At 40.0% G+C, this 26,523-nt stretch overlaps 1 protein-coding gene across 5 annotated transcripts in view; it reads left to right on the forward strand.

Annotated features, from left to right (window-relative positions):
* Nucleotides 1-26,523, forward strand: part of DOCK2 (dedicator of cytokinesis 2) — a 601,528-nt gene that overhangs the window by 300,079 nt on the left and 274,926 nt on the right. For all 5 annotated transcript variants that reach the window (XM_033927247.1, XM_033927252.1, XM_033927251.1 and 2 more), the window contains one exon: nt 6,224-6,324. In XM_033927247.1, coding sequence (XP_033783138.1) covers nt 6,224-6,324 — 101 coding nt within the window. The remainder of the gene's footprint in view (nt 1-6,223; nt 6,325-26,523) is intronic.

Here is a 26,523-nt window from a genome sequence, read left to right on the forward strand (position 1 = left end):
TTTCTGTAACTCTTTGATAATTTTATTATCTTCCTTAGCTTGAACAGCAGTTAGTTCCATCTGATCCATCCTGGATTCTAAAACTGTCACTCTTTGAGAAGCAGCCTCCAACTGCCTATTAATGTTTAACACTTCTACTTTTACATCTTGAATGCTTTCTGCATTCTTCTGGATCTGTTTTGATATTTTTTAAGTTCAGCCATTATGTCTTTTTTCCCGATTTCATCTTCCTCAGGAAGTAGGGCTTTTGCCGCCGCCGCCAAATCTTGCTTGAGGCGCTTTGCCGTACTGGATGTCGCAAAAGTCGCCTCAATCTTTCCCTGGCGTGTGCTGGTCATCTTCTCACAGCATCCGGACGACAAAAATGTAATTTTTTGGCAAAAATTTATAATATATTTATAATAACCGCTGCCTGGCTATCGGAGCGCCGCGATCACACTTCCATCTATCGCGCGCGCCAAGCCACGCCCCTGTTATAATGAATAATATACAGAATCACTTGTACATCCTAAACAATATTCTTTAAGTATCATAAAAATCCTCTCCCCCTCCCATCCCTCCCCACATCAACAATGAATTCCTGCAAATCATCTACTATACCCCTTAGTTATTATAATGTTTCAAATTCAGAAAAGTGTCTAATCATTTGAATATACAATCAATGGCCCCCAAATCTTTTTAAAATTAGCATAATTTCCATTCTGTAAAGCAATGACTCTTTCCATCTTGTATATATGACATACAGAATTCCACCAAAAGGTATAATTGAGTCTTGTATAATCTTTCCAGTTCCTAGTAATATGCTGAATGGCAACTCCTGTCAATATTAGTAATAATTTATTATTGGACATTGAAATTTGACTTTTAAACTTCATTGAAGTTCCAAATAAAATTGTATCATACGACAAGGCAACAAAATTCTCTAATAACGAATTAATTTGGGGCCAAATTGATTTCCAAAAGGAATTAATACAAGGACAGAAAAATATTAAATGATCTAAAGATCCTGCATCCTTATTACAATGCCAACATCTATTAGACTTGGAACTATCTAATTTTTGTAAACGAACTGGGGTCCAAAAAGCTCTATGTAACAAAAAAAACCATGTTTGTCTCATAGATGCCGACATTGTAGATTTTATTCTCCAAGACCAAATTCGTGGCCACTGAGATGCAGAAATTTGATGCTTGATCTCAATGCTCCAAATATCCCTCAAACCAGTTTTCTGTTTTTTATTCAAATATTCGTATAGTAATTTATACCACTGTGCGGCTTGGTGACCCAAGAAATCTGCCTGAAAGCATAGGAATTCCAAACTATACTGATTATTAAGATTCTTCCATTCAGGGAATCCCTCCTGAATAGCCTGCTTCAGCTGCAACCATTTAAAACTTTGTGCTTTATTTAAACCATATTTATGTTGCAGCTGTGATAAACTAAGCAGTGAGCCATTTGAAATAACATCATTCAAAGTTCGAATACCTCAAATTATCCATTGCTTCCAGACGATTTGAAATCCGCCAATTTTAATCTTGGAGTTTACCCAAATGGACTGATGTAACGATTTAGAAATTGGAATAGGTGACAAATTACTAACATAACGTAAAGTTTTCCAGGTATCAATCAAAATCCTTTTCTCTTTATATCTCCTAGGTATCTTCATACTAAGCAAATGAACCAGATGTAAAGGAAACAGGAGTCGCCATTCTAAATATAACCAATCTGGGACATTCTCCATGAGCTCTGGGAGGACCCAATACATACCCTGACGTAGAATAAAGGCTTGATGATACCTATAAAAATTTGGAAAATTTACCCCTCCCTCCATAATTGATTTTTGTAAAGATACTAATGCAATTCTTGGTCTTTTACCCAACCAAACAAATTTCGTAAGAATACCATTTAACTTTTTATAAAAGGACCCCTGAAAAAAAACTGGTATCATACTCATTTGATAGCAAACCACAGGCAGTATCATCATTTTAATAGTTTGAACTCTCCCCCACCATTATAAATGCAACGGATTCCACTTCTCACACATTTCTGTTACTTTTTTTAACAAAAGTCTTTCATTCTCCTTCACCATATCTTCAATATTGTTTTTAATAACGATTGTTTAAATAATCACAGCTCTAATATATGGATAAATCCTATATAACTATTATCCTTATTATAATGTGAAGTGCTCAGACCTTATAACCAGTGTTTTTAGTGTTATCACTAAAATGAGGTTAACAAGGGGACCATCATCGCCTTCACCGTCCCCAGACCACCTTTATCATGTAAACAAAACACTCCACGTGAATTGCTACAATATATGATGTACTTATCTTTGCCAGGTGGTTGTTGGTAATGTTAATCCTCGTTGAAGAAAACAAAAACCGTGTGATGTGAGCTTAAAATCATTCACTATGTGTCTTTCGACTTATAGTCCCTGTCCCCCCGACCCAGGTTTCGTGTCTTCATCAGGGAGGGACATTGATGCTGAAAGAAATTCATAAAAACAACATATTTTTAACTCAACTACTATTAAAGGGGTCTGAATTAGTTACAATGTAGTTACTTCTATTATATCGTGAAAAATATTACAAATATAATCAATAAATTTACATACCAATTACTGGCTCACTGGGACTGGACCAAACCAAAGTGTTGGGAAAACTGAAGCCCTGAGCCCAGGACAATGGGTTTATAAAGGAGGGAACCGGAAAAGCTATGTTAGACCGAACCGGATACGAGATCAAACAGAAAGGAATGACATCATTACAATCTTTTATACTAATAGCCATTCTATATCAGAATTTAAACCCTCTGGGGTAAGAGTATGCCAATTGTAAATAAAATGTTGTTCCTTCTGAATCAATAATCTAGAAAGATCTCCTTCAAAATGTTTTATATGAATCAATACTGTGTATCGTAAATCCTCAAGCGAGTGTGATTCACTCAACCAATGAGGAACTAAAGGGGCGGAGATGCGTCCTGTACGAATGTTGCTCAAGTGCTCTATAATACGGGTTTTAATCTTACGAGTTGTTTGTCCTATGTATATTTTAAGACAAGGACACTGGATATAATAAATCACTCCTTTAGAGTCGCATGTAGTGTCAGTGTTTAATTTAAACCGTCGACCTCCAGAGAACGGTATTTGCACTTGGGAAACATTCATAACGTGACTGCACACCTGACACTTACCACATGGCTGATGAGGCATCCTAATCGTTGTGCCAATATCAAAATTATTGTGTTTTAATTTTTCACCCAAATTAGGACCTCTCGAAAAGGCAAATTTAGGCCTTAATATTAGGCAAATAATGATGCCTTAATATTTTAGACCATCATCTTTCCAGACAAAAATAAATGAATTGAATAAGCCTTTGGCACAGGTAACATTAAGCGGGAGGATTCCAGACTTACTCCAATTAATCTTATATCCTGAAAACTTTCCAAATTTCTCTATCAATTCAAGTAAGCATGGAATGATGGTCTCTGGATTCCTCAAATAAAGCAGTATATCAAATAAAGCAGAAAGTTTATAGTCTCAATTCGAATAAGGAATACCTTGTATCCCCTTTGCTTGATTAATAGCAATTAACAAGGGTTCTAAAACAACATTAAAGAGCAATGGAGACAAGGGACAACCCTGTCTAACCCCCCTTCGCAAGTTAAACCGATCCGATAAATTATTGTTAATGTATAATCTTGCACCAGGAGAGCTATACAGCGTCTGGATCATTTGAATGAAACTAGAACCCACCCCAAACCATTCCAACGCTTGATACATAAAATTCCATTCTACCCTATCAAAGGCCTTTCAGCGTCTTTCTCCACCCCTTTGTCTTCCCCATGTCCTTTCAGCATCCTTCTCCCCTCCGTCTTCCCCATGTGCTTTCAGCATCCTTTTCCACCCCTTTGTCTTCCCCATGTGCTTTCAGCGTCCTTCTCCACCCCTTTGTCTTCCCCATGTCCTTTCAGCGTCCTTCTCCCGCATCTTCCCCATGTCCTTTCAGCGTCTTTCTCCACCCCTTTGTCTTCCCCATGTCCTTTCAGCGTCCTTCTCCCCCCATCTTCCCCATGTCCTTTCAGCGTCTTTCTCCACCCCTTTGTCTTCCCCATGTCCTTTCAGCATCCTTCTCCCCCCCGCCTTCCCCATGTGCTTTCAGCATCCTTCTCCACCCCTTTGTCTTCCCCATGTGCTTTCAGCGTCCTTCTCCACCCCTTGTCTTCCCCATGTCCTTTCAGTGTCCTTCTCCCCCCTCAGTTTTACACATTTCCCTTAAGCGTCTTTTCCTCTCCACTCCACCTTTCCTTCCTTTCTCTCTCCCTGCCCCTTACCTTCGTGGCGCTTCCCCACCCAACCGACAACAGAACAAGCCCAGTTCAACAAACCTCCCTGCCCTGTAGCCGCAAATCTAAATTACCTTCTTACAGCAGCTGGAGTATTGAAGCTGCTGTAAGAAGATAATTTAGATTCGCGGCTACAGGGCAGGGAGGTTTGTCGGACCGGGCCTGTTGTTGGTCGGTCGGGGGAAGCGCCACAAAGGTAAGGGGACCTGGCCGGCAGTGCACCCGGGGCGGATCACCCTCCCCGCCCCCCCCTTGGTACGCCACTTCCTTTCCCTACCTGCCCTGCCGCAGCACACAGCCGACCGGAAGTCTTCCCGATGTCAGCGCTGACGTCGGAGGAAGGGAGGGCTTTGCTTAAGCCCTCCCTCCGACGTCAGCGCTAACATCATGGAAGACTTCCGGTCGGCTGTGTGCTGCGGCAGGGCAGGTAGGGAGAAGACGAGCCTCGCAAGTACATCCAACCCCGCAGGAACCCTGCGATCCTAAGGGGCGTCCCCACAGGATCCCTGCGACCCTAGGGGGCGTCCCCACGGGATCCCCGTGACCTGAAGGGGAAACCCGATGGTCCCGCGGAATTCCCGTCATCCCCTTTCCCGTGCAGCTCTCTATTCCAAATCACTCCCAGGTGAAACCCAGAAGCACAAAGAAGCTCTGGGGTGGACTGTGTGCTGATTCTCCTTCCCTAGGCTTTCCCTCCCTGGCAGATCCAGTTGGTCCACCCCAGCTCTTTGGTTCCATTACTCCAGAGAGTAAACTTTCTCCGCTCCCAGGGAAAACAAGCTGCATATGTTGCTTCCTGGAGTGAGATGGTAGTGCTTTCGGAGGCTGTTTCCAATAAAGGGATTAGGAGGGAGGGCAACAGACTCCAAGAGTCCCTGTCGCACAATTCACTGTGTCGATATCCTGAAAACCTGACTGGCTGGGGCTCCCATAGGTATGGGAAGCACTGTAATAGACAAAGTTAGCAATGATGTATTAGTTCAAACAGATTTATCTTTTACCTTTGACCTTTGACAGAGAAAGTACTGAAGTGATTTTTGGGAGATATAACAGATAGAGCCTGCACCCAAGTTTTGGGCCCTATTTTAGCCAGATATAGTAGATAATTTCATCATATTGTAACTGGACTCAGGGCTGGCCCAAGAGTAGTTTATGCCCTACGAGAGCCTTCAGCTATGTGCCCCTTCCCTTCCTCTGGGTGGCTTAAGGCCCTAATCTCCTGTAGTCCAGAATCTCCCTTTCCCCTCCCTACCCTCGACCACAGGTAACCAGCATTCCACATACTCTCCTTCCTTCCCAAGTGGCCAGCATCCCTCTTGCCCTCCCTACATCCCTGCTAGGTGGCCAGTGTACCCTCCTTCCCCTCCAGGTAGCCAGCATGCCTCTTTCTAGTTCCTTCTTCCCCCTTCCCCTATTCAGCATCTTCTTTCATGTCCCCATGCGGATCACTCTGCCCATTCCTTGACCTGAACTGAATTGTCAAGTAGACTGCCCAATGTATGACTTTGAACATAGATCTGTGCTCAGGCACTACCACATTGTCAGGGAAGTGAAGGATGCAGCAACACTACAGTAGTATTGACCCTACTTGAAACTTCAGCCCAGGTCCAAGAAGTGGTAGGGAAGCACACTCTTTGTCTCCACCACCTCTACCGGGAGACTATTCCACGTATCTACCATCTTTCTGTAAAAAAAAAAGTATTTCCTTAGATTACTCCTGAGCCAATCACCTCTTAATTTCATCCTATGCCCTCTCATTCCAGAGTTTAATATTTTCATGAAATGAAAATGTATTCTTTATATAATACTGCATTTTTTTCAAGTGCTACTCTGTTTGTCTGATTGTAAGAATTAATTATATTGCTCTTTCCCATGTAGATTTACATAATAGGACTTATTGCTGACCGGAAGTTTCAGCATTTTAATACTGTCCTGGAAGCCTATCTCAAGCAGCACTTTAGTGCAACACTGGCATACAAGTATGGTTTTAAAAATCTTTATTTTTTCTGTCTTAATGTTCAAAGATGAAATGAAAAGCAGCATATAATCATTCTATTGGTGTATATAAAATGTCAAAAATATGTTTACTTTGGCCGATAGTGGTATAAATTATTATCTGGATTTTTAAATAAAAAGCCAAAAACTGGTCTGAGAGACATTTGGAGCATTGAGATTAAGCATAATATTTCTGCTTCTCAATGGCCACGAATTTGTTCTTGGAGAATGAGATGTACAGTGTCAGCATCTATGAGCCAAACTTGGTTATTTTTATTACATAGAGCTTTTTGGACCCCAGTTCGTTTACAAAAGTTGGATAGCTCTAAATCTAATAGATGCTGGCACTGTAATCTAGAAGTGGGGACATTGGATCATCTAATTTTTTATTGCCCCTGCATTAGGAATTTTTGGATTTTAATTTGGTTTCAAATAAATTGCTTATTGGAAAATCATGTGGAAATATCATATGATACTGTTCTGTTCGGTATGTCTATGAGGAAAAAAAAGTTAATTATCAGCATATAACAATAAGCTTTTAATGATAATGACGGGTGTTGCTATGCTGACACTGGTAAAGGAACCAATTAAGCTACTTTAAATGCTTTTAACCTAGAGTAGTGCTCAGACTCCAAAGATGGATTGTAAGAACTCAATATGGGGACAAGCCCCTGTAGAGATTCTTATGGTATCTATCATTGCACCATTTTGTGGTTAAAGGTAGTTTAAAGTATTGTTAAAGCCTTGTTCATGATTGAATTAGTCCATAAAGAAGCGTAATGTCCAATAGTAAATAAACTTCAAATTGATAATCTCAAAAATAGACTTAGCTTGAAAAATATCAACAGCAAGTGTTCAGCTGGGTCCTGACGCGTTTCGCCGCTATGGCTTCCTCAGAGAACCCGCTAAATAGCTGGAAAAGTTCAATGCTGTGAATATCCTAAACATACAAAACACAGTGCATGAGGTTATAAAGCTGAAAATCCAAGTAAAGAATCAATACCTATAAAACACTCACAGCACTACCGGCTGAGTACCTGATTCAAAAAGTAGTTTTTTCTGTTTCCTGTGACGTAAGTGCTCAGCTGAGCACCCCATATTTATACTGTGGAAGATGTGTCAATCACCTAGTGGAGAAACGCCCACCACTCCACTTCTTTGTTAAGGCCAGCAGGAGAAACCGTCTGCCAGTGATAAATCCACTTTTGCTCATGCTTCCACAACCAAGCTTTATCATTTCCCCCTCTGATGTTATGAGCCACTTCCAAAACAACAAATTGTAAGTCCTGTAGCTGATGTGGTGTAGCGTGCCAGTGCTGAACAAGAGGGGCATTCATATCTCCCCTTCTGATTTTACTCAAATGTTCAATGATACGTGTCTTGATATTTCTGGTAGTGTGTCCTATGTAAAGTAATCTGCATGGGCAGAGGATCATATAGACAACCCCCTGTGTGTCACAATCTGTGTACTGACGTAAATAATGCTTCTTAGATAAACTGGGATGTTGGATGTAAGCAGTTTCCAGTGCATGATCACAGACGGTGCAATGCCCGCATTTAAAATGACCTGTAACTTGCGTCAATGTACTCTCCGATTTACTCACAAAGTGGGAGGTAGAAATACACTCACGAAGATTTCTGCCTCTGGAATAGGCAAAAAGAGGGGGTTGTAAAAGACTTTGATGTACCTGGAGAATGTGCCAATGAGTGTTAATGATTTTTTTAATGGCAAATTCTTTATATGAATAAGGGAGTGTACATACCATCCGATCCTCAGGTTGATTAGGAGATTGCTGTAACAGGTAAGAACGATGGGCATACAAGGCCCTCTTGTAAGCTTTCTTGATGGTGCTGTAAGGATATCCACGATCCTTGAATCTCTGCCACATATCTCCAGACCGGATTTTATATTCTTCCTTACTACTGCACAGGCGCCTGAGTCTTAAAAACTGACCCACAGGTAAATTATCCCTCAGGTGACGAGGATGGTAAAGCTTACAAGAGGGCCTTGTATGCCCATCGTTCTTACCTGTTACAGCAATCTCCTAATCAACCTGAGGATCGGATGGTATTGCTCACATAACTCTGTAACTTTTTGTAATAAAATCTTTTCATTTATTTTCATTGTCTCTTCGATAGTATTTTTTAACCAAATACCTAAATATTTTATACCATCCTCTTTCCAAATAAAAGGGAAGGAATCAAATAATCCTTTTGTGCAATGCACATTCAAAGAAAGAATTTCTGATTTGGTCTAATTTATTTTATATCCTGAGAATTTCCCAAATGTATCAATCACTTCTAGTAAACATGGAATAGTTGTTTTCGGATTTCTCAAATGAAGCAATATATCATCTGCATAAGCAGATACCTTATAATCAATTCCAGCACATGGAATACCCTGTATCTCCTTTACTTGTTGAATAGCTAACAACAAGGGTTCCAATACAATATCAAAAAGCAAAGGAGACAAGGGACAGCCCTGCCTAATTCCCTTCTGCAATTTAAAACATTCAGAAAAATTATTATTTATGTATAAGCGAGCAACCGGGGAGCTATAAAGTGCTTGAATCATTTGTATAAAACCGGATCCAATACCAAACCATTTCATAGCTTGAAACATGAAATTCCATTCTACTCTATCAAAAGCTTTCTCAGCATCCAAAGATACAGAAAAAGCCAAAACATCAATTTTTTTTGTTAGATATAACATATGAAATGCCAATCTAGTATTATTTGAAGAGTGTCTCTGAGCAACAAAACCCGTTTGATGCATACCAATTATGTGAGGAAGAGCTTTAGCTAAACGCAAAGCTAAAATTTTAGCTAACAATTTACCATCTACATTTATTAAAGAAATAGGCCTGTAATTTGAAACCAATGTAGGATCTCTATTTGGCTTCGGCAAGACAATAGTTAAGGACTCTGCCATAGTGCCTGAAATACAACCTTTACTTAGTTGAGTCTGATATAATTTTAATAAATAAGGTAAAAGGGTAATTTGAAAAGATTTATAAAACTCTACTGTAAAACCATCACCACCTGGAGCGGTCCCAACTCTAAGGGACTTCAATGCTGTTTCTACCTCTTTTAGTGATATTGGTTCTTCTAAACTTCTTTTTATATGATCAGGAACCTTAGGCCCCTCAATTAAACTTAAAAATTCCAACCCATCTTTTTCCTTTCCTAAATAAGACTCAGAAGAATAAAGGGCTTTATAATAATTTAGAAATTGATTTAATATAATTCCAATCTGAGAATGAGAATTACCAAACTCATCCTTAATTGCACATATTTTTTCCCTTCCTTTCTTTGCTTTTAAATAATTTGCCAATAATGTTCCCGCCTTATTTGAACTACTATAATACAATGCCTGCTGAGAAAAAATATCCTTTCTTACCAATCGAGAGGAAATCTCATTATATTTACATTTTGCTTTCAATAAAGCTTGAAATATAGATTGCTCCCACTTTCCAATCAATTTTAATTCTAATTCTTTAATTTCTTTTTCTAAAACAACAAATTGCTTTCCTAGCTGTTTCCTACTATACACAAAGTTGTTTTAAAAGCATCCCATAAAGTTTCAATAGAAATTTCCTCCAAATTATTAAGCAAGAAATATTCATCAATTTTGGCCTGGAAATCTTCACAAAATTTAGAATCCGCAAGCAATGCATTATCAAATCTCCAAACAGGTTTAGAATTATCCTTATCTATCAAATTCAAATCTATCCACACACCTCCATGATCTGATATTATTATTGAATCTATAGAAGCTTTTGTAACTTGTTGTATTAAACTACCAGAAATAAAAACATAATCAATTCTAGAAAAAGATTTATGAACATGTGAACAAAATGAAAATTCCCGATCATTAAATTGAAGAATACGCCATATATCCTTTAAATTACAAGATTGTACAAAATTATCTAAACCTAGAGAATTCATGATCCTACTAGGTTTTTTATCCCGTATCACAGCATTGAAGTCCCCCGCCACCACTAAATTAGCAGTAGCCAGTGGCAACACTAACTGTTGAAGAGATTTTAAAAATTCATTTTGATTCGAATTAGGGGCATATATATTGAACAATGCCACAGTAGTATTGCCCATGCTCATTTCAACATGCATCCATCTTCCTAAAGGATCTGCATTAATCATGTTAAATGTTGCAGCACATTTTTTATTAATCAAAATTGCTACTCCAGCCTTTTTCCTGGTCGCAGGCGCATAAAAGCATTGTTTAACCCAATTCCCAGATAATTTCATTGATTCTGCACCAGACAAGTGCGTCTCTTGCAGGAAATAAACATCTGCCTTCTGCTGTTTAAGAAATAACAATACTTTTTTCCTTTTTACCGGATGGTTTAGGCCATTAACATTTAGAGAGAATATTTTGAAAATCATTACATAAATAAAAATTTAATATCCAAGAATCTCCACTTCAAAAATATATTATATTCCTTTTCCTTATATCCATATTTTAAATTATCCCTTTCCCTCCCTCCCCATACCCTCCCTATCACTTTATCAATAAATATCCAAAAAAATCACAAAATCCTTAATAATTAATATATCAAATTCTCTCCTTCCCATTCCCCTCCCTACTCCCACCCATCCCCCCAAATTAATAATGCAAACTTGGAAACGCACATATATAATCAGGTGACAAAAAAAGCTCCCATCAGGCTAAAATCATAAACATCATTTATAAAACATAATAAGCTACACTCATAATATAATATAATTCAAATATTCTATGAAGTCTAATTTTTAATTTCTTTTTCTTTAAATATATATATATATATTCTTTTCTTCTTCTTCTTTTTTTTTCTTTTTTCTCCCCTCCCCCCTCCTCTCCCCCTCTTCCTCTCTCATCTTCCCTCCCTCCTCCTCTCCTCCCCCCTCTCTCTCCCCCTCCCCTCTTCCCCTCTCCTCTCCAACCTTCAATTATATAAAACCTATGAACTAAAAACCACCCAATTGATATATCCAACCAAGCACATTCCCTTATACAAATACCCTTTTATTACAAAGTCAAATTTATTTCAAATTAAAATAAATCCTTACTACCTTGTATGCCTAAAAAAGCAAGCGAATGTTAATAAAATATTACTCAATCTCCCAACTACCCACATTTCATTATCTACTCCATATAATTATATATTATACTAATTATAATCCTCCAATTTATCATAAAGCACCTTCTTATCATTAAAATACACATTAAATTGCTATTAAGAGCAAGTAATTATCATAAATGAACAATTTCAGCATCCTTGCATCTTGTTTACAGAATTTCTCAGAGCAACTTCAACTTCCCTCCAACGCCATATCTCATTATGTCATTACTTCGGTTGCTTACTCAAACTAATTTAGCAAACATTATGCAACCAACTTTAGCGTTCTTTATCTTATTTACAGAATTCGCTGAGCAGTTTCAATTACTTTCTTTATCTCATAGTCATATGAAAATTTGAGTAAATCCAGTCTCTTCTATTCTGCAATCAAATCTCCATGCATCCACGTATATTTTATTTAAATATGCACTATATCTTGCTGTTGCTCTTAAAATATAATCCAAAGAGCAGTTTGCAGCTAAAGTGCAGAGTAGACTAAAAAGCGAAAACTCATGGGCTGCTGCTCCAATGTTCTTCTACTCCATAGTAAGTTCTGCAGACATCCACATTTTATTATTAAACATGTAACAGTATTGACCTGCTGAAATGAATACTCTGGTTTTTGAAATTTCTATTTACAGCATACTAAACATAAAGGACTCTATCTTTCCTACTATCACTGTAAGCTTTCAGTTCAGTGAAGTCAAAAACAACAAGCAGCGGAACAGTGGGAGTCAAAACATTTTGTACAGAAGTTAAAAGGAAAGATTTCAATCCGCTACTGGAGATCCACTTTTCATAATATGCCATCTGAGCTTCTACACAGTCATTCACACAGCAAAGATCAGAAACAAAATAAAACAAAGAGAAAAGCAAAGAAGAGAGAAGAAAAAAAAAACCTCTCAAATAAAATGCTTCTTACTGCAATCCCTCTACAGAAATACAGTCTGTTTATGTAGTCATAGGCTGATCACATTGCTCCAAAAACTCTTTGAATTTCAATGGATCATCAAAGTTTGAAGTTTTATTTGCAAAAGTGACCCGCATGATTGCTGGGTACATCAAACCATACCTGGCTCCAATCGATCTAATTTGTGGCCTTAATTCAAGTAATTTTTTTCCTCCTGTAAGCCTTTGCAAAATCAGGCACTATGTATATTTTTGAATCCTGGCACTTCAAGTTCTTATTTTCTTTTGCCAGTCTAATAATTTCCTCAACATGTTGATACCGGAGCAGTTTACAAATCAAAGGACACGGCCCTTTTGATTGTCATATCTTTTAGTCGGGACCCTATGCACCCTTTCTATTTCCAGAGGAAATTTAACTTTAAGAGGTAGAATTTTAGGTATAAACTGCTCAAAAAAGGCAATAGGGTCATTTTTTTCTACCCCCTCCGGGACCCCTATAAATCTTAAATTATTCCTTCTTTCTCGATTGGAACACTCCTCAAGATCCTTCTTTAATATTTTTATTTCTTTACAGTCCCTTTTGCATTGAAATATTTCTATTTCTGCCTTTTCCACTCGTTTATCTAACTGATCCACTTTTACATCTATTGCCTGCAGACTGATTTTAAGACCTGCAAGCTTTTCCTTAACTTCCTGAATGTTTTTTGCATTCTGTAAAACTATCTCTTTAATTTGCCGAAGCTCTTTAACAATATCAATATCCTCTGAATCATCCGTTGGCAACGGAACTTTAAAAGGGGCTGTCGACTCCATTTTTGACCTTTTGTTACTTCCTCCCGCTGAATTAGCTTTTGTCAGCTTACCCGATGCCATTATGCTTCAAATACTCTTCTTTTGAGATGTTTTAAAATATTTTTTTTGTAGCTTATTTAACAAATTTAGCCTTTTTTCACGGAGCAGTTCAGTCACCCGACCATTCTCTTACGTCTCCAAGCCACGCCCCCCGATGTCTATATCTTTTAAGACAGTATGTATTTGCCAAGGTTTCTCATCAGAAAGCAATGCCCACTCCCCATATTTATGTTTATAACATTTATGGTGTAGCAAATATTCAAGTTTAGATATAAGATGAGTCTCTTAGAGAAATACTAACTCTGTTTGCAAACTTAATGCCTCTTTAACATCAGGCTATACTTAAATGCAGAGTTCAAACCTTTCACCCATTTTACATCACCCATTAAATAACCTGAATTAGTCCCTTCTGCACATCCACTCCAATATTTTTAAGTTTTATTGTTGGACCAAAAGACAATGCGCAGATTATATTCATAGACCCCTGAATAAAAAGTAGGGTTTCCCTTAACTATAATCCCCAATCCCCCTACCCATCCTAAACCAAGCAATTGATATTAACATAACTAGTAGATGAGGGAGAAGCCAAGCTCCCAATCTGAGTTATGGTTTACGGTTTTTATTTATATCCCGCTTTATACAAAGTGGGTTCCAAAAACACATACATAGTAAAAAGCACAAATACACATGCAAACACAGTCTTGTCTTAACTGCCTTGTCCTACATTAAATACGCATCAGAAAAACAAACCACCCAACCCTCACATACAATACTTACTCCCATGCCACAATTACCCACCCCAGTCTCTTTATATCGTTTATACACTGAAGTTGTAAAACTACATTTTCTTGTATGATATTCTATTGTATACCTGGCAAGATACCCCCCTCTCATACTCATGAAAGTGAATCAAGTGGAACATAATTACCGTATTTTCACATAAAACGCGCACACGGGTATAGCGCGCGAAAAACACAAATTTATGTACAGAAATTTTTATATACCGCGCATGCTGCCCGACTCTCCTTTCGCTCGCCCCGACTCTCCTCTGGAGACCCCGACTCTCTTTTCGCCCACCCCGACTCTCCTTTCCCCCTTGAAGTCCTGTCCCTACCCTGAAAGCCTGATGCCTCCCCTCGACGTCCGATTCACCCCCCCACAGGACCGCTTGCACTCCCACAGCCTCCCCCCCTCCCCCATGGAGAAGCTGTCTACCTTGTTTCCGGATGCCAGCGAGCCCAGCTGTTTCCTCTGCCGGCGGTCCCATCCCTTCTCTGAGCCCTGCTGCGCTGCTTTTTCTTCCGGCGGTCCCGCCCTTTCTCTGACGTCAGAGAAAGGGCAGGACCGCCTGAAGAGGAAGCAGCGCAGCACAGAGCTCTGAGAAGGGGCAGGACCGCCGGCAGAGGAAGCAGCTGGGCTGGCATCTGGAAACAAGGTAGACAGCTTTTCCATGGGGGAGGGGGGGAGGCTGTGGGGGTGCGAGCGGTCCTTCGGGGTGGGAGTGCGAGCGCTCCTTCCGGGTGATGAATCGGGTGTCGGGGGGGGGGGGGAAACTATGTAAAAAAAATTTTGTACAACGCGCTCACACGTATAACGCGCAAGGGTATGCGCAGTTTGTAAAAACCACGTATAACGCGCGCGTTATATGCGAGAAAATACGGTATACAGCCTTCCATAAACATAATTATTATAGTAATATGCAAGTGAACATTGAATTAGCAGGAAGCATGCTTACGTTCTCACATCATAAAAGAGCCTATAAATTCTTATGCTCACTTAAATGGCCCCTGTAAATTATCCTTTGGCAGTTAGGTTTTTCCTGGGCAGGTCAGGTGGGTGTCTGAGGTTTAATGCTGTAAATGCCCCTTGCCCATTCCCACCCGTTGCCATCTTGGTTTGGATTTAATCCTCAGCATAGCCGATGAAGCAGTGGGCAGGGACTCCACAATAAAGGTTTCCCGTAGCAGAGATTGTTTCTCCTCAAGTGCATAGTTGTATCAATTTCCCAGCATGATAGAAGGCTCTAGCAAAGGAATGCTGGTAATGCGTGAGAGGCCTTAGTTCACCTCTACATTTCAATACAGTTGTTGCCAATCTTGATAGAGTTCTCTCAAATAATATTAATAATAATAAATACATTTTATTTTTTATAGAAACATAGAAGATGACGGCAGAAAAGGGCTACAGCCCATCAAGTCTGCCCACTCTGCTTACCCACCCCCTGTCTATGCCCTAATGACCCAATTTCCTTATCTTGACCCTCGTAGGGATCCCACATGGGTATCCCATTTATTCTTAAAGTCTGGCACGCTGTCTGCCTCGATCACCTGCACTGGAAGCTTGTTCCAATGATCAACCACTCTCTCTGTGAAGAAATACTTTCTGGTGTTGCCATGAAATTTTCCGCCCCTGAGTTTGAGCTGGTGCCCTCTTGTGGCCGAGGGTCCCTTGAGAAAGAAAATATCATCTTCCACTTCGACACGTCCCGTGAGGTACTTAAATGTTTCGATCATGTCTCCCCTCTTCCTACGTTCCTCAAGAGTGTAGAGCTGCAATTTGTTCAGTCTCTCTTCGTACGAGAGACCCTTGAGCCCCGAGATCATCCTGGTGGCCGTCCGTTGAACCGATTCAATTCTGCGCACATCTTTACTGTAATGTGGCCTCCAGAATTGCACACAGTACTCCAGATGAGGTCTCACCATGGCCCTGTACAACAGCATTATGACTTCAGGCTTTCGGCTGACGAAACTTCTATTGATACAACCCAATATCTGCCTTGCCTTAGATGAAGCCATATACCGCCAAAGCCATGATAGTGCGAGGCGGTTTACAACAAGAGTGCTGGACAATCAGCAAAATGGTCACAATGCAAAGTCATCGAATACAAGGTCAGCGAAATGGTCAAAATACAAAGTCATCAAATACAAGGTTACAGAATGGATGTAGTGAAAAACTATAAAATTCTTAGGTTACAAATCAATTAAACAAATTTGTTTTTACTGATTTTCTAAAACTGAAGTAGGATGAGGAATGCATGATAATGTTACTCAGCCAGTCGTTCCATTTACCTGCCTGGAAGGCAAGAGTTCTGTCCAGGAATATTTTGTAGCAGCAGGCTTTTATTGTTGGACAGGTGAACATATGAATTCTGCGTGTGGGCCTAATAGAACTATCCATGAGTCCCACTGCACATTATCATGTTTGTGGGCCTTTATTCTTAAAGTCCACAAAGCTACACCCTAAAGCCCAATGTGCTCTCACCAGTTTAACATCACTTTCTGATATGGATTTTGTGTGTTTTCTTAAGCAACATAACTGAAATCTGCTGCACTACTGCTTCACTATGAATATAATCCAGAAGTTCTAATACCCAACGAATGCGGACATTGCAGTTTCTGCTGCAATTTTCTAAATCTTCGATTTTGTCCAAAATGAAGGCTTCCTTTTAGTAAATTCCTCAATTTGTGTCTCCACACTTGTTATGGCCTTGGCGTGATCATCCACTCAGCCTTCCACCTCCTCCAGCCTATGGCCTAATTCTAAAATCTCACCCCGCAAAACTGCTGCTTGTGAGGTCAGCTCTGATCTCTTTAATATCTGCTCAAATTTCCAGCAGAAGAGCACTAAAAGCAGCCAAGAGCCCAGTGTATCATCAGGGTTCTCTGGGGGCACTGTGGAAGTCGTCTTTGCTGCATCATTCACCATTGGCTGGTCAGTTAAAACTGAGCCAGCCACCATTTCAAGTACCATATTGCTGATTGAATGTCGATCTTGCAGTCCAAACCGGTAAGCAAATTTTTGCAAATCTAGAGTGCTCAAAGCTCCACTAAGCATGATATTATGCAGCAATTTTAATGATAAAGTTAATTGAATGCTTTTCAATCCTCCGCAGCAAAGGATGGAGAGCATATCTCGCTTATTAGTTATCCAGGGCTCAGAACTTTGCATTCTTAGGTCAGAAATCAGAACTTCCCCCCCTCCCTCCCAGCCTGTATTTTGTTTTTTTTTTCAATGCTTTTGTAAGCAGTATTCCTGAAGGATTGTTGGGTAAGATTTACCTCCTTTTGGATGATACCAAAACCTGTAATTGGGTAGACACACATGATGCTGTGGATTACATGAGGAAGGACTTGGCAAAGCTTGAAGAATGGTCTGGAATTTAGATTTAATGCTAAGAAATGCAGGATCCTGAATCTAGTTGCAAAAACCCAAGCGAACAGTAAAGTTTAGAACTTTTGTGCACAAAAAAGGAGCAGGAGTTGGTTTGATCACAGGCGATGATCTTAAGGTGGCCAAACAGGTAGAAATGGCAAAAGCTTAGAAGCATGCTTGGATGCATAGGGAGAGGAATGGCCAGTAGGAAAAAGGAGGTAATGATACTCCTGTTTAAGATTCTGAGACTTCATTTAAAATATTGTGTACAATTCTGGAGACTGCACCTTCAAAAAGATATAAACAAGATGATGTCAGTCCAGAGGACAGCTACGAAAATGGTCAGTGGTCTTCATCATAAAGCATATGGGGACAGACTTCTAGATCTCAATATGTGCATACTTTGGAGGAAAGGCAGAAGAGGGAAGATATGAGAGTGATTTTTGAAAACCTAGAATTCAATTGGAAAAAAAAATAAAAAACAACAAACCTTTGGAATGAGGGAGACTGAGAAGTAACCTCAGAAAATATTTTTTCACGAAAAGGGTAGTAAATGCTGGGAATGGCCTCCCGGTGGAGCTGGTGGAGACAAAAAAAATGTATCTGAATTCAAGAAAGCATGGGACAAGTATATTGGATCTCGGGCAGAGGAAGGGATAGTAGATTCAAGTTACTGGAGAGACCTCCCAGGAAAGGGACTTGGGAGTTCTGATCGACAAGTCGATGAAACCATCCACACAATGTGCGGCAGCGGCGAAAAGGGCAAACAGAATGCTAGGAATGATGGGAGCTGCTTGTTTCTTCCTAGAACGCTGGAGGTGATCTTTTCTCGCTGCCCTGTGTCTCCTGTAGCAGCGGCAGGGCTCAGTGCTGGAACCGGGCAGGCATTGCGGGAGACGGACCCCTGACGTCATTGGGTCCGTCTCTCTCTTGATCTAATCCTCTTTAAATTCAACACCGCTGCCGTGGTTTAACTGGGAGCTGCTTGTTTCTTCCTGGAACACTGGAGGTGATCTTTTCTCACTGCCCTGTGTCTCCCGTAGCAGCGGCAGGGCTCGGTGCTGGAACCGGGCAGGCATTGCAGGAGACGGACCCCTAATGTCATTGGGTCCGTCTCTCTCTTGATCTAATCCTCTTTAAATTCAACACCGCTGCCGCGGTTGCGGCCGCAGGGGCATGCCCTAAGGGGCAGATCCAGTCCCTTGAGAGCCCCTTGGAGCAACGAGGAGCCGGGGAACGGGAAGTCAGGTCGTATAACTTTAATCTGTCATATCATGGGGAAAAGGAAAATTAAGCCTAAGAGCTCAACACCTGCTGTTTCCTGGCCCATGGAAAGGCATTTGACTTTTTCTACAGATAATCCACCACAACCTTTACTTAATATAAACTCTCCCATGTCGGGTGCATCGATGAGTCCCCTCGAAAGGACCCCCCCCTTCACCCAGTATCTAGTGATAGCGGGAAGATTAATCCCCCTATTTCTACTGAATATGTGGTACCTTCTATGCAAATAAGTAAATTATCTTTTATTGATATACCTAAATCACTGAATTTTCAAGTGTAATAGAGGATCAGCTACTAGCAATGGAAAAATAAGATATTACCCTTAAAGATTTGTGGTTAGGCATTTCTAGAGTTGAAGGGTTTCTCAGAGAATCAATGAAACAAACATTGGATTATTCACAGTCTGTGTCTCAAAAGTTTGAGAATGTGGATTCTAATTTAAGTTGTTTGGATAAAAGATTAAGTGTGGTAGAAACTCAAAGTAATACATTGCAAGCTGTCTCAGTATCTGCTGTTAAGGATTCTACGGTGTAACACTCTAAAATGGAAATGATGGAAAATATGAATAGAGCGAGGAATCTCCGCTTGGTTAATTTCCCAATGACTCACTTATTATCTCCTGAAATTTTGTTAAGGAAATTTTTTAAAGAAATACTGGGATTACCCAATGCGGAAAATTTCCCAATTAATAATTATTATTATATTCTGCAAAAGAAATTACAATCCGACCAGGAGGTGGACCATCTGGCCACAAATGAAATAAATTTGACAGAGTTTTTGGAAGATAGTCAAGATGTGATCCAGAGTAGGTCCACTCTGGTAATAACATGCATGAGTGAGATAGGCCATGCATGAGTGAGATAGGCTATGCATGAGTGAGATAGGCCATGGGACCGGACAATTTACACCCAAGAGTGCTCAGAGAATTGAGAGACGTTCTGGCGGAACCGTTAGCAGTGCTCTTCAATCTCTCACTAAGTACGGGGAAAGTTCCGTTAGATTGGAAAACAGCCAACGTCATTCCTCTACATAAAAAGGGTTGCAAGGCTGAGGCTGAAAACTATAGACCGGTAAGCCTCACCTCAATAGTGTGTAAACTCATGGAAACACTAATTAAGTATAAATTAGATACGATCCTGAATGAGGGAAATCTCCGGGATCCCAGCCAACATGGATTCACCAAGGGTAGGTCATGCCAGTCAAATCTAATCAACTTCTTTGACTGGGTAACAAGAAGACTGGACTCAGGAGAGTCCTTGGACGTCGTGTACCTGGACTTCAGCAAAGCGTTCGACAGCGTCCCACACCGCAGGCTGCTGAACAAGATGAAATCGATGGGATTAGGAGAGACTCTAACTGCATGGGTTAAAGATTGGCTTAATGGCAGACTTCAGAGGGTGGTAGTTAATGGTACCCGCTCTAAAATGTCGGAGGTGACTAGCGGAGTGCCACAGAGTTCGGTCCTGGGCCCACTCCTCTTCAACATATTCATTGGGGATCTGACTCAAGGGCTTCAAGGCAAAGTAACCTTATTCGCTGATGACGCCAAACTATGCAATATAGTAAACGGCCATAATCTACAAGATGCTATGGAGCAAGACCTGCGTACTTTAGAAAGTTGGTCCTTGATGTGGCAGCTGGGCTTTAACGCCAAGAAATGTAAGGTCATGCATCTCGGTAACGGAAATCCTTGCAGAACTTACACCCTGAATGGAGAAACTTTAACCAGGACTACGGCAGAACGAGACTTAGGAGTAATCATCAGTGCTGACATGAAAGCAGCCACTCAAGTGGAGAAGGCTTCATCTAAAGCACGGCAGATGATAGGTTGTATCAAGAGAAGCTTCGTCAACAGGAAACCTGAAGTCATGATGCCATTGTACAGAGCCATGGTGAGACCTCATCTGGAGTACTGTGTGCAATTCTGGAGGCCACATTACCGTAAGGATGTGCTCAGAATTGAGTCGGTTCAGAGGATGGCCACCAGGATGGTCTCGGGGCTAAAGGGTCTCCCGTACGAGGAAAGACTGAGCAAATTGCAGCTCTACACTCTTGAAGAGCGTAGGGAGAGGGGAGACATGATTGAGACATTTAAGTACATCACGGGATGGGTCGAGGTGGAAGAGAATATCTTTCTTCTCAGGGGACCCTCGACCACAAGAGGACATCTGCTCAAACTCAGGGGAGGGAAGTTTCGTGGAGACGCAAGGAAGTACTTCTTCACGGAGAGAGTGATCGAGCAATGGAACAAGCTTCCAGTGCAGGTGGTCGAGGCACGCAGCATCCCAGACTTCAAGAACAAATGGGATACCCATGTGGGATCCCTACGGGGTCATGCCAAAGGATAGGGTCACTATGTTTCTAGATAAAATGGTAATAATGAAACTTTACTTTAAAAATAGGTTGACAAAATTTTGTGGAGATTTGGTTAGAAATTTTCCTGATGTTTCAAGAGCTACACAACTAAGAAGGAAAGAATTTTTGAAATTAAGAACAAGAGTTTTAGCTCTTGAGGCATCATTTTATCTAAAATTTCCATGTAAATGTCTTGTTAAATTATAGCTATGCAATAACACAACTTACATACTCCACAAGGGACTCAAATCAATAACCGTTCTTCCCAAGGTAGCATATATTCAACTACCCTGATATGCCCTCATGCATAAATATTTAAGTCACTGTTCTTAAGGATCCTCAGCGGCACCACTTGGGGCTCAATACCATCTCATTGCCCCAAGCTTTACATGTCAAATCTTCATCGGGTCCTATCTTAACTTAATTCTATCACTTTTTATACTTTTTGTACTTTTGTTTTTATAGTTTTATATATATTTATTTAAATTTTTTAAAAAGCTATACTTAGCTTTTGTCATGTGGTCTCTGGCCAAGGGATTGTCATACCGACATGTTTCGCTATGGACTAGCTTTATGAAGGATAATCCCCATGCATTAAATCGCCAGCAAACACGACCACTCTGCCTATAGGATTTAATGCATGGGGATTATCCTTGATAAAGCTAGTCCATAGCGAAACATGTTGGTATGACAATCCCTTGGCCAGAGACCACATGACAAAAGCTAAGTATAGCTTTTAAAAAAAATTAAATAAATATATATAAAACTATAAAAACAAAAGTACAAAAAGTATAAAAAGTGATAGAATTAAGTTAAGATAGGACCCGATGAAGATTTGACACATAAAGCTTGGGGCAATGAGATGGTATTGAGCCCCAAGTGGTGCCACTGAGGATCCTTAAGAACAGTGACTTAAATATTTATGCATGAGGGCATATCAGGGTAGTTGAATATATGCTACCTTGGGAAGAACGGTTATTGTTAAATTATAGGACATTGAATATGTATTTTGGGATCCTATTCAATTACAACAATTTTTAATTAGCTCAAGAACAGAAATGAGGTTTGTTGTCTTAATGTTTCACTACTGAGAAAGTTGGAGGATGTAAGAGTTCCAATAATAGGAATGGTCAAGATTCATATGAATCAAGAACCAATTCTTAGTTTTCTTTGTACTTTTTGTTAGTTGATATGTAGCATGTCTCCCCAGATTTGTGGACTTGAAAAGGAATTTTTTGTTATATGTATAATTATAAGGTCATCTTTAAAATTATGGAGAGATGGCAGCCCTCATAGTCATGACTCTCTTATATTTATTTTTGGCTCACTTTAAAAATGCTGCATTGGAGATAAAACATAAATGAGCAAATTATTGTTATCTTATAAAAAGACCTGATATTTAAATTTTTTGTATTACTATGAAAGTAATCATTACTGCTTACTGCTGATCAATTGGTTAGAAATCGATACATTGAAAGGCTATTTATTTTCAAGATATTACAACAAGATATTGATAAAGTCCACCTCCACCTATAATATATACAATTGTAAAAAAAAAACAACCTATTTAGAATCTGATGGAGGTTACTTTGATAAATATAAATGTTGTGATCTCTTCTATGATAGAAATGCAATGTGTGACAACCCCAAGAAATTCAGCCCAAAAGGTTGCTATAATTTAAATAATATAGTAATATACAACCATATTTAGACCTTCAAGAAAAGACATTCATATATGAGAGATTGTAATGTTGTCTCTAGGTGAAAATATTGCTTTGTAGATATAACATAGTAAAATTAAGATAATATTTCTTTATGGGGAAAAAAAAAAATAGAGAACTATATATTTTAAAAAAAAGAAATTGGAAATCAAATATACTCATTAGATAAGATAGATAAAAGTAAAGGGAGGTTGTCAAATATAGGCAATTCCTTATATACTAAAGAAATAAAAGAATATATAGAATTTTGAAAGTAAATATAAAAGAAAACAAAGATATAAAATTATAAACTAATTCAGTAAATGAAATGATAAGATATGTTATTAATATGGAGTAATAATTATAAAATTATAATATTTTAGCTTGTAATGGAGTAATGTCAGACCTGATCTATTTTGCGTTTCCAAGTGATCGTATATATATGGGGTGGGAAGGGAGGGAAAGGGAGGGTATTAAATTTTAAGGGTACGGGCAAAATAGGAAATTCTTCAAACTATCTTATATATGGGAAAATAAAGTTTATTAAAAACACTGAAGATGGGATTGTTATATTACAAATTACAATAATATATAATGGATCTTAAGATAATCTCTTTAAATGTTAATGGTCTCAATCACCCGATTAAAAGAAAAAAGGCATTATTATTTTTAAAAAGACAAAACGCTGATATATGCTGCATACAAGAGACCCATTTGTCAAATAATGAATCCATAAAGCTAAAAGGTAATTGGGTCAAACAATGTTTCTTTTCTGCAGCAATAGGGAAAAAAGCTGGTGTTGCTATATTAATAAATAAAAAATGTACTGCTTCATTTAAATTTAAGGTAGCTGATCCTCTTGGAAGATGGATATATGTAGAAATGGACATGGGAAATACCACCATGACGCTCTTTAATATATATGCCCCTAATTCGAATCAAAATGAATTTTTTAAAACTCTACAACAATTAATTCTTCCACTGGCTACTTCAAATTTAATAGTAGCAGGAGATTTCAATGCTGTGATGGATCCATTGATGGATAAAAATCCGAGAAGATTTATAAAATCACTAGTGTTTAAGCCCGTTACATTAACGGGTGCTAGAATATATGGCTGTCTGTCTTTCTTTCTTTATGTCTCTCTCCCTGCTCCTGTTTCTTTCTTCCTTTCTTTCTGTCTTTCTCCCTCCTGCAATTTTTTTCTCTCTCTCCCTGGCACCCTTTGCCTGTCTGTCTTTATTTCTGTGTCTCTCTGGTCCCCTGTCTGTCTTTATTTCTGTCTGTCTCTCTCCCTAGCCTCCTTTGTCTGTCTGTATTTCTTTCTGTGTCTCCCCCCCCCCACACTTTCCTTTGCAGAAGCAGCAGTGCTATTTCCCTTCCCCTCCAGATCCCTGTGAAGTAGTAGCAGCATTTCCCCCCACCCACCCCCCATTCCCTTCTCTCCCCCCCCACTTTCCTTTGCAGAAGCAGCAGCGGTATTTCTCTTTCCCTCCAGGTCCTTGCTGAAGCAGTAGCAGCATTTTCCCCCACCCCCCATTCCCTTCTCTCCCCCCACTTTATTTTGCAGAAGCAGCTGTGATATTTCCCTTCCCCTCCAGATCTCTGAGAAGTAGTAGCAGCATTTCCCCCCCACCCCCCATTCCCTTCTCTCCCCCCCCCACTTTCCTTTGCAGAAGCAGCAGTGCTATTTCCCTTCCCCTCCAGATCCCTGTGAAGTAGTAGCAGCATTTCCCCCCCCCCCCCCCCCCCATTCCCTTCTCTCCCCCCCCACTTTCCTTTGCAGAAGCAGCAGCGGTATTTCTCTTTCCCTCCAGGTCCTTGCTGAAGCAGTAGCAGCATTTTCCCCCACCCCCCATTCCCTTCTCTCCCCCCCCACTTTATTTTGCAGAAGCAGCTGTGATATTTCCCTTCCCCTCCAGATCCCTGTGAAGTAGTAGCAGCATTTTCCCCCACCCAACCCCCATTCCCTTCTCTCCCCTACCACCACTTTCCTTTGCAGAAGCAGCAGCGGTTTTCCCTTCCCCTCCAGGTCCCTGCTGAGTAGTAGAAACATTTTCCCCCACCCCCCATTCCCTTCTTACCTTGAGCTGCCCTGCTCCGTTCGGCCCCTCCCCCTTCCCTTCCCGTGTGCTGGCCTGCTGCGGCTGAAGGTTTTTTTCGGCGACTCCTCCTGTTAAAACTCCCCCCCCCTCCTCCCGCAACCGCTCCTGTTCAAAGCGGCCTGCTGAGGTTCGCGGCCGCTGTAACGAACATCGCAGGCCGCTCTCCAACTCGGTAGCATGTTCCCTCTGACGCGATTGCGTCAGAGGGAACGTGCTACCATGTGGAGAGCGGCCTGCGAGGTTCGTTACAGCGGCCGCGAACCTCAGCAGGCCGCTTTGAACAGGAGCGGTAGCGGCTGTTGCAGGAGGATTGGGGGGGGGGGAATTCGAGAGCGGCGGCAGGACCATGAGGCGGGATTGAGTTTTTCGGCTTCCCCTATCTGGGGAAACCGCCGTGCCGAACTGAGCTGCGCGTGGGGCCGTAGTAAGCGCGGGGCATGCTGCAGTCTTGGCGGCCACAGACATACGGATCATGGAAGCACGCTGATAAGACTGCGCATGCGCCGCCTACGGTTTTATTATATAGATTAGGACTTGATAATTTGATACAATCTTGTGATTTAAAAGATATTTGGCGCATACTTCATTTTGATGGTCGAGAATTTTCGTTTTGTTCACAAGTCCATAACTCTTTTTCTAGAATAGATTATATTTTTGTTTCTAATCAATTAGTACATCAAGTCTCACAGGCTATCATTGATCCAATTATATTATCAGATCATGGTGGAGTGTGGATTGAAATTAAAATAATAGATCAAAATAGAAATAAACCTATATGGAAATTAAATAATACACTGCTTGCAGATACTGACTTTTGTACAAATCTTATGGAAAAAATGGAAGAATATTTTCAAATTAATGATATAGAAGAAATTTCCATAGAGACTTTATGGGATGCTTTTAAAGCATACATTAGAGGACAAATTATTTCTTATTCAGCAATGCAAATAAAAAAAGAAAAAAAAAACAATTTACAGAATTAGAAAAACTAATAAAGTCTCTAGAATCAAAATTAATTGAAAAATGGGATTATTTGACACAACAAGAATTGTTAAAAACTAAAGGTAAATATAATGAAATTTCTTCAAAAATCATTAGAAAAGATTTATTTGTACAACAAGCTCTGTATTATGGAAATTCAAATAAAGCAGGAAGAATGCTAGCAAATTATCTCAAAGCAAAAAAAAAAAAACCAAAAATAATTGCAATTCAAAATGAGAATAGAGAAATGTTATCTCACAATGATCACATAATGAAACAATTTTTGAAATTCTATAAAAAATTGTATTCTTCCGAGCCTTATTGCTCTGAAAAGAGAAGATGGAACTTCTATCTACGTGGGTGTAGTCTACAGACCTCCGACTCAATCGCAGCAAATTGATAAGGATCTGATTGTGGATATCCAAAAGTTTGGAAGGAAAGAGGAGGTTCTGCTGTTGGGAGATTTCAACCTGCCGGATGCGGACTGGAATGTTCCGTCTGCGGAATCGGAAAGAAGTAGGGAGATTGTGGATGCCTTTCAAGAGGCTCTGCTCAGACAAATGGTGACGGAACCCACAAGGGAAAAAGCGATATTGGATCTGGTCCTCACAAATGGAGAGAGTATCTCTAATGTTCGAGTGGGTGCTCACCTGGGTAGTAGCGATCATCAAACGGTTTGGTTTGATATAACGGCTAAAGTGGAGAGCGGCCGCACGATACTTAAAGT

Source organism: Geotrypetes seraphini, chromosome 18 (genome assembly GCF_902459505.1).
Source record: "Geotrypetes seraphini chromosome 18, aGeoSer1.1, whole genome shotgun sequence".
NCBI lineage: Eukaryota > Metazoa > Chordata > Amphibia > Gymnophiona > Dermophiidae > Geotrypetes > Geotrypetes seraphini.